This window comes from Bombus vosnesenskii, unplaced genomic scaffold (assembly GCF_011952255.1).
Source record: "Bombus vosnesenskii isolate JDL3184/JDL3185 unplaced genomic scaffold, Bvos_JDL3184-5_v1.1 scf7180000013328, whole genome shotgun sequence".
NCBI lineage: Eukaryota > Metazoa > Arthropoda > Insecta > Hymenoptera > Apidae > Bombus > Bombus vosnesenskii.
In genome coordinates this window covers 384,599-392,914 of record NW_022882969.1, presented here as the reverse complement: position 1 = coordinate 392,914, position 8,316 = coordinate 384,599, and the positions used below count along the sequence as shown (strand labels likewise).

The window sequence follows — 8,316 nt, the reverse complement described above, 5'->3', positions numbered from 1 at the left end:
GAGATTTCTTCCTCGAAAAAGCTCGCAAATTACCAAGAAACGACGAGTACGGGGATTCGTTGTTAGCATCGTTTTAACGCCAAGTAAATAACAAGAAAGACGTGCGTACGGTTCGCCGATCCACTAGCGAAGATGTGCAATTTCCGAAAATGTCAACGAGAGTAGATAAGGAGTGACGTTACCATTAAGCTAACAAGAAGATTATTAAATCGCAGCCGCGTTGCGCAGGAGACATTCAGGCTCGTAATAATTAAAAGACAGAACACGAAGACATCGTAATGGTAGTTCCTCTTCTCGACTCTTCTTAATATTTTCCAGTCTGATGACGATGTCGAAGACAGATAAGAACGGAGAGGGAAAAAAATATCGTGAAAGAGGCAGAGACGGTACTTTTATTATCGGACTGGTTCATTATCGTTCGGAACGTTGCATCGATCGCGATAATTGACGATATACAGGCTACTCCAAAGGTCCTCGCTTCTAAAGAAATTTTCTCTTTTTCGCAGATATTCTTTAGGACTTTAGAATACCTTCTTCCAATCACAATCAACCCGAGGCCTATTTTAAACTCTTTTTAAAGCTATTTTAATCACAACACCGAAACCATGAAAAAGTAAATTGAATGAGAACAACCTGAACAATTTTCTCTGCATTGTATCGTTTCAGGAAGATCGTCCACCAGCGGAGAAGCTCACAGCGACGCGATGTCGAGATCTCGAGAGCGACGAAGAAGACTTTCCAACGTCCCAACGCGAGGCGTCCTCAGGCTGATTCTCCAGCTTCTACTGATCCAGAATTTTGCGTCAACGGGAACTACCGGCCAGATAGCTGAGTGCCCGCCTCCTGAAACAATTCCTGGTTGTCCCTGTTACAATTTCGAGGATGGGCTTTTCCTGGAATGCGCCGGAGCCACCGAGGAGACCCTGAGGAGCACTCTCTTAAGCGTCCTGAGCGCGTCCGGTGAGTACACTGGCTGAGAACCTAATGCAAACGCCATGAACTGTCGTCACGGGGCTCTATGCCGAAGAACATGGAAAAGGGTAATACAAGTTCCGTCGGAGAAACTTTTTTGATATTGTCCGCCTCGCAGTTCAATTTTCATTTGTTAACAAAACGGGCTGCATCGAAACACGTCGCCAACACGCTGCGAGAGATTGTTATTATAATCAAGATAACAATGTAACCAATTTGTCGGGGGCGGGCGCGAGCCCTGTATAGCGGATCAATTAGGGTTTAATGGGCCACTACGCCGCGGCGACAGCGCGTAAACGTTTCGAGTTCTTGACGAGGTCACGTACCGGCTGATTCAATAACGATGCTATCGAGGCAACAAATGTTTCTTTCTTAGAATCGTAATGTTTACATTTTTTTAGCTCCATTAACCGGTTAGCTGTTGCGACCTCTTTGAAAAGTGTGTATCTAAAATATGTCGCAAAAAACTAAGCGATGACGAGTATACTCATAGAATTAAGTTGCAATGGAATGAATGTTTTCATATGAATGTGTCATAACACAAAATATTGCCACCTCTTCATTGACGAGTATAGTCCTCAAAAACAGCTAACTGGTTAATACGTCGAGCACCTGCTATAAATTCACCGTGTTTCCTGAGGGATAGAAATTTGCAATCGCCGCGGGTCATCGAACGATAATGACGTAAATGATTCATAATAATTCTGTTTTGTTCTCAACACAGCCGATATTATTTTACAAACTACTACTAAACTGCAAAATTGAAACCATTAACTAATGCGGGTCATAACAATGGAAAATATGATGCAGAAGCAATTAAATTGTTTCTTGTGCCGTGATTAAATCAGCTAGTAACTTTTGTCGTACATATACGTATAGTTCATTAAGCAGAGACGAATCAGGCTATTAAAATGTCAAAATTTCAAGAAATTTTAATTATTAAATTACCATGTTATCTGCATAGTAAAACAATTTAGTAATCAGAAAAAGTTTCTAAAAAGAAGCAATTAGGCAAACGCTCAGCCAGTTAAATTGCTGCTATTGAATCACGCTGTAAAGTCAGTCAGTGCCCCGATTCTAATGCGCCAGTATCTTGTTTCGAAGTAAAATATTATCGTACGATCGCACGTAGCGAAAAGGTAACATAATAACAGCGTAGTAAAAACAACATCTTCAAACGACGTCATTATCCTTTACTCTCTCTATAAACTGCGAACGAACATTCGGCCGACCAATGCTGTCAAATCTAAATTCCGCGTTATCGCGACTTAATGAAATTAATGGCGGTGCCTTTTACGACCGTTTCCAGGAACAGGCACGATGGTACAGTCGTTGAGCGTTTACGAGTTGGACAAAACCGTAGAGGAACTGAAGGACGGCTGCTTCCCGCCTGGTTCTCAGATCAGGCATCTACAAATATCGCATTCGTCCCTTCGAGAAATCAGCGAGGGTGCATTTACAAATCTAAAAGACAGTTTAGAATCCTTGGCTCTACTTTCAAGCCGTTTGCTCCACGTGCCGCAGAAATCATTGGCGGACCTTCGTAAACTAGCAGCCTTGGATCTTGAAGGCAATTTGATACAAGACCTGTCATCCTATTGCTTTTACGGATTAAAACTAATGAAGCTGACTCTAAAGGGCAATCAAATATCGAAAATCTCGGAATACGCGTTTGCAGGGCTAGAAGACAGTCTCAGTGATCTGGATCTAACGGAAAACAAGCTAAAGCTGTTTCCCATGGCGCCATTAAGAAGGTTAGAGAGCCTCGCCTCTCTGAGACTCGCTTGGAACGAAATATCCGAGCTACCAGACGACGGCTATAGTCTATTAAGCGCGCTGTTGATCCTAGACTTAAGTAGCAACAACTTCGAGAAACTGTCCGAGGATTGCCTGCGATCGTGTCCAATTTTACACACTCTATCCTTCTATTACAATTCCATAGAAACTATCCACAAAGACGCATTTATTTCGCTCAAGGAACTCGAATCGATTGACCTGAGCTATAATAAGATTGTGTTTCTCGACGTGGCGACGTTCAAGGGGAACGAAAGATTACGCAACATCGAGCTGAGCAATAATCACATCCACTACATCGGCGGAGTGTTCGCCAGGTTGCCCGAATTACGTGAGCTTTACCTAGCGGAGAATAATATTCTAGAAATCCCCGGTGACGCGTTTATCGGCAGCGTGAGCTTAGCGGTTGTCTACCTTCAGCAGAATGCCATCAGAAGAATCGATGGCAGGGGTCTTACCAGTCTGACCCAATTGGCCCAATTGCATCTGAGCAACAACTACATCGAAAAGGTGCCGCTGGAATTCCTCGAACACTGCGAGAACCTTTCCTCGCTGTCTCTCGACGGTAACAAGATCCATGAGCTTCAACCGGGCACTTTCTTAAAATTACATCAACTGAGGGAGTTACGGTTGCAGGACAATAACATCACCGAGGTGAAACGGGGTGTTTTTTCGCCCCTTCCATCGTTACTCGAGCTCCATTTACAGAACAACGCAATCACCGACATGGAAACAGGCGCGTTGAGGACCTTGCACAGTCTTCAACACGTCAATCTGCAAGGTAATCAGCTCACCGTACTAGGAGACGTGTTCCAGTTATCCGCTTCGGAATCCACGTCCGGCGGAAGTTCACTGGTCTCCATTCAATTAGATAGTAACGGTCTGGCCGTGTTGCACAACGACTCTTTGCGTGGCCAAGCATCGGTTAGGATCATGTGGCTCGGTCATAACAAATTGACACACCTGCAGGCGCCGCTGTTCAGGGATTTGCTGCTGGTCGAGAGACTCTACTTGACCAATAACTCGATATCCAGGATAGAGGACGGTGCCTTTCAGCCCATGCAAGCTTTAAAATTCCTTGAACTGAGCATGAACAAACTCAGTCATATTACAGCACGAACGTTCTCCGAATTGCATGAACTGGAAGAATTGTATCTTCAGGACAACGGTCTTAGGCGATTGGATCCGTACGCTCTGACAGCTTTGAAGAAGTTAAAAGTCCTAGATCTGGCCAACAATCATCTAACTGTCCTTCACGACGCCATCTTTCAAGAAGATTTACCGATCAGAACGTTGAATTTGAAGAACTGTTCTATTATAAGTATAGAGAGCGGAGCTTTCAGAGGACTTAATAACTTATCCGATTTAAATCTCGACGACAATCACCTTACGGCTCCTGCCTTGTTTAACCTGCACATCTCAGGCCTTCGAACTCTAGCCGCATCTGGGAATAACTTCAGCCAAATCTCAGAACACAGCTTGAACGGCCTGCCATCTCTACAGGAATTGTATGTCGATAGAGCAGAGATCTCTCAGTTACCGGAGATCATCTTCGTATTAAATCGAAACCTGGCCCGGTTACACTTAAACAAAAACAACCTACGGAATCTACCTCCGGGTATCTTCGACAGACTCGTGTCTCTCAGAGAGATTAAATTGGATCACAATCGGTTCCAGGACATTCCATATTCGGCCTTGGCCAATGCCTTGAACCTCGAGATCCTCACGCTATCCAATAACGAGATCGTGAACGTGGACGTGGCCAGTTTCGCCAGCCTCAAACACCTGAGGGAATTGGACCTCAGCCACAATCGAATCGAGACAATGTCCGGCTTTGCCACGGCCAACCTATCCTGTCTCACCTCCGTAGACCTCAGTCATAACCATCTAAATGCTCTTCCTGCAAATTTCTTTGCTCATTCTTCGACACTTCGCAAGGTGGATCTTTCTGAGAATAAATTCAGACAAATTCCAGCTGTAGCGTTATCCGGCCAGAATCTTCCTATGCTAACTTGGTTAAATTTGACTAGGAATCCCTTGAATAGGATTCATGTTCTCCCTTCGGAAGCTAAATACCCATTTCTTCAAGAAGTGCACATATCAGGCACGAATCTCAGCATAGTAACGTCGCAAGATTTCGAGGCGTTCCCTGCTCTATTGCATTTGTATTTGAGCCAGAATTGCATATCGAGGGTGTCACCAGGGGCATTTAGAAGTTTGCCTAACCTCTTAACTCTGCATCTGGGAACCAACAACTTGGACATTTTGCCGAAAGAGAGGCTACAAGGGATGGAGCATCTAAGGATCCTGAATCTGACCCACAATCTACTGAAAGAGCTGGACGAATTCCCGGAGGACTTGAAGTCCTTGCAGATATTGGACCTCTCGTACAATCAGATCAGTATTGTGGGCAAGGTGACATTCAAGAATTTGGTCAGCCTGGTGGAGCTGCATCTTTATGGTAATTGGATCAACGCCATCTCCAGCGAGGCGTTCAGACCGCTCAAGAAGCTACGATTACTGGATCTCAGTAGAAATTACTTGGAAAACCTACCGTTGAATGCGTTCAGGCCTCTCGAGACGCAGATTCGGAGTCTACGCGCCGAAGGTAATGTAATGATCGGAGATAGTTTATTTCAGATTATTTCATCCAATAGTTTGAATTACATTTCGAGCTAACGTCTATACATGGATTAAAAAATTGTGCAAAAATTGTGCTTAAGAAAATAAGAGAAAAATATAAAGAAAAAGAATCCGAGAAAGAATTAACGCAGTATCAATATTTCATTTACTCGCATAACTTCTGTTGAACGAGCGACCAGCTAAACGCAGAGAGAATAATTCTATACGCTATCGATCCAAATAGAGTTACTAGTGTTAGAAATCCAATCATATCGCTGGTCACGTACAATCGCCTCGAATCGATACTCAACATCTGAACAATCAAACACACTCTACCATTCTCTCTCATCCTCTCTTCTCAAGTCTGCAAACTGGTCCCTTACGGTATAATGTCTGTCGTCTACCTTCCCTAATCCTGCTCTGTTTCGACTATCAAAGATTTTCAAATTTAATCGGCACACAGTTGTGCAACACAGTGCTGTTCACGTGCTGTCTTCAATCAATGCTTTCATAGTTCTCCGTCAAACTTGCTCTGTTATGATCATGTTCAAGTCTCTATCATGTGATTCCTATACTATAAATTCTATATTCACAAAGCAAACTTTCTTTATATTTACAAAATTTCAAAAACACGAAAATAATCATCTATGAATGGAATAAAACATAAAAGTACAGCACAGACAATTTGCTTTAACATACAATTGCTCACTAAAGTATCCAGTCCAGATATTCAATGTATTTCATCTAAAGTCATCAAACTGAAAGAAATAGATTTTTGCCCTATTCTATGGTGTTATTGTATTTCTTTTATCAACTGCAATTCTTAACATTCAAGTTTCGCATCGCTTCCCGCAGAGAATCCTCTGGTCTGCGGCTGCGAGTCTCAAGAGCTTTGGGAATGGTTGAGGGACCACCAGAAGCTGGTTAGTGGAGTAGGAGGCGGTCGCGGTCGCGGAAGAAACGGTGTCGGGGTCGGCGATGTAGAGGACGGTCTCCTCAAGTGCCAACAGCCGCCGGAATTGCAAGGTCTGGTTTTCCTGGATCTCGACCCCCACGAGTTCTGCTCCGCTCCGTTGATTCTCAAGCTCGCGATTCAGGACATCCAACCGTTCTCCGTCCTCGTATCCTGGCAAAGCAGAAACCACTCTGGCCTTCATGGCTACCAAGTGGCCTACCACGCGCTGGACAACGTCGATGAGGTACGTTTTCTCCCTGTGCATTGTTCTATTGTGAATGCCCCATAAATTGCCAGGTAACCTTACATCTTTATTCTCCGCTTGCATGAAAGTCTCGATAAATCATGCAGAGATATTTGAATTCCTCCTTACTACACACATTTCGACACCGTATAATTTCTAAATCTTTTTGAGGTCTGTACGTTGTGCTTTACTCTGATATAGTCCTTGTATCTGCTGTATTCGAGTTTCACTTACTAATATGGAATCTATCAGGAAGACATTCACATCGACTAGTATCGAATCACTATTTCTTGCACCATGTGTAATGTATTCTTGATTTAAAAAATCCACTTGCGATCCTTCTATCCGACTCATCTTTGTATCTAAATGTTCCTAAATCATAAACGATGACAAATATTAGTGTATCAGTCACAAATATCCCTTGTGAGTAGTCCGAGTCTTTATTTCAAAATAAATTACTAAATTTCCTCATTCGATACAACTTCTAGGTGCGAGGCAAGCTGTTAGATCCTAAAGCACGTTCGGTGAGGCTGACGAAGTTAGCCTCGGACACCCGGTACCTGATCTGCGTGCTGGGACTGGGCAGCTGGGGCACGTCAATCCCAGAGGACATTGGCTCTTGGCAATGGAACGCTTCTCACGACGACGTGATCGAGGGCTCGGCCCGTCCCGCGATGGTGAACTCGCTCACCAGTCAGTGCACGGAGGTTAGAACCCTAGACGCGCCTGATTCGATCGTCGGCGACGGAACAATGAGCGACCGAGGAAGTCTGGCGAACATATTGACCAGAAGACTGGGTCTGATAGTTGGCAGTTGTATGGGCTTCGTGGTGTTCATCGTGTTGATCTCCGTGTTAGGTTACATGAAGATGAAGAAGCAGAGGTCCACCGAGAAGAGAGACCAGCCACTTTCGTCCAATCCGCAAGCGTACATGTCCTACAGGCATTTCTCGTTGCAAAGCGGAGACAGAGCGGACAACGCGTGTCCCAGTTTCATCAGCAATATCGGCACCACTCCGTTGAACTCGTAGCACAAGCCAAAGGAGTCTCGAAAAGAGGCTGAGCACCGTGGAATCGAAATGAAGAACTCACCCAGCTGTGTAGGTATCTTTGGCTAGTCAGGATCATGGAAACGACGACTAAGTCCTGTGAAAAAGAAGCGTCGAAGAACGAGTCAACATGGCGCTAATTTTTAGTCCCGTTTGCGGGCACGACTCGGATATAGGTTGCTCAGTTTTAGAAGGAATCCGTTAAATACTAGATCGAGCGGGGCGTCAATGATCGATGCAGGCAATTCAATTAAGGAAAGTGCCAAAACTGACGCGCATAGGTTTTAACAAAGAGTCTCGATTGGTCGCTGATTTCCGCGGATCGTCGTGATGTGTCTGTTAATCCGCGTGCGTGAATGGATCTGACAATGAGAAACGAGACCGTGAACACGTGCCAAAAAGATATTCGAAGCGGGTCGAAAAGAGATACAATTCTTTTCAAAGGACTTGCGAATGTATTGCTCAGTAACGAGAAACAAAAAAGACAACAAGCGGAACAAAAGAAACAACAGCGGACAAAAGGAAACAAATTACCGATCCTTCTCGACCATTCGTATGAACCGAACAACGATGTAAACGACCCCTTTTGAAACATTCGAATCTCTCCTAGGAAGACTGATTTTTTAAACGCCGTTTCTCCAAACATCCACAATCACACCATCCTCCAAAAAGTATTCCCG

The 8,316-nt window shown here is 44.2% G+C and overlaps 1 protein-coding gene across 1 annotated transcript; it reads left to right on the top strand.

Moving 5' to 3' along the window:
• Positions 1-637: 637 nt before the first annotated feature.
• LOC117235849 (chaoptin-like) lies at positions 638-8,047 on the top strand. The gene is made up of 4 exons (XM_033498275.1): positions 638-960; positions 2,282-5,374; positions 6,244-6,587; positions 7,076-8,047. Exons 1-4 carry the CDS (start codon positions 705-707, stop codon positions 7,616-7,618), a joined length of 4,236 nt encoding a protein of 1,411 aa, XP_033354166.1. The 5' UTR covers positions 638-704; the 3' UTR covers positions 7,619-8,047.
• The last annotated feature ends 269 nt before the right edge of the window (positions 8,048-8,316 follow it).

Excerpts from the sequence above, each read along its gene's own strand:
- LOC117235849 (XM_033498275.1), top strand. The coding sequence starts at position 705 with ATGTCGAGATCTCGAGAGCGACGAAGAAGACTTTCCAACGTCCCAACG. Across the intron at positions 961-2,281 it reads AAGCGTCCTGAGCGCGTCCG|GAACAGGCACGATGGTACAG; the intron begins GTGAGTACACTG and ends GACCGTTTCCAG. Across the intron at positions 5,375-6,243 it reads TCGGAGTCTACGCGCCGAAG|AGAATCCTCTGGTCTGCGGC; the intron begins GTAATGTAATGA and ends CGCTTCCCGCAG.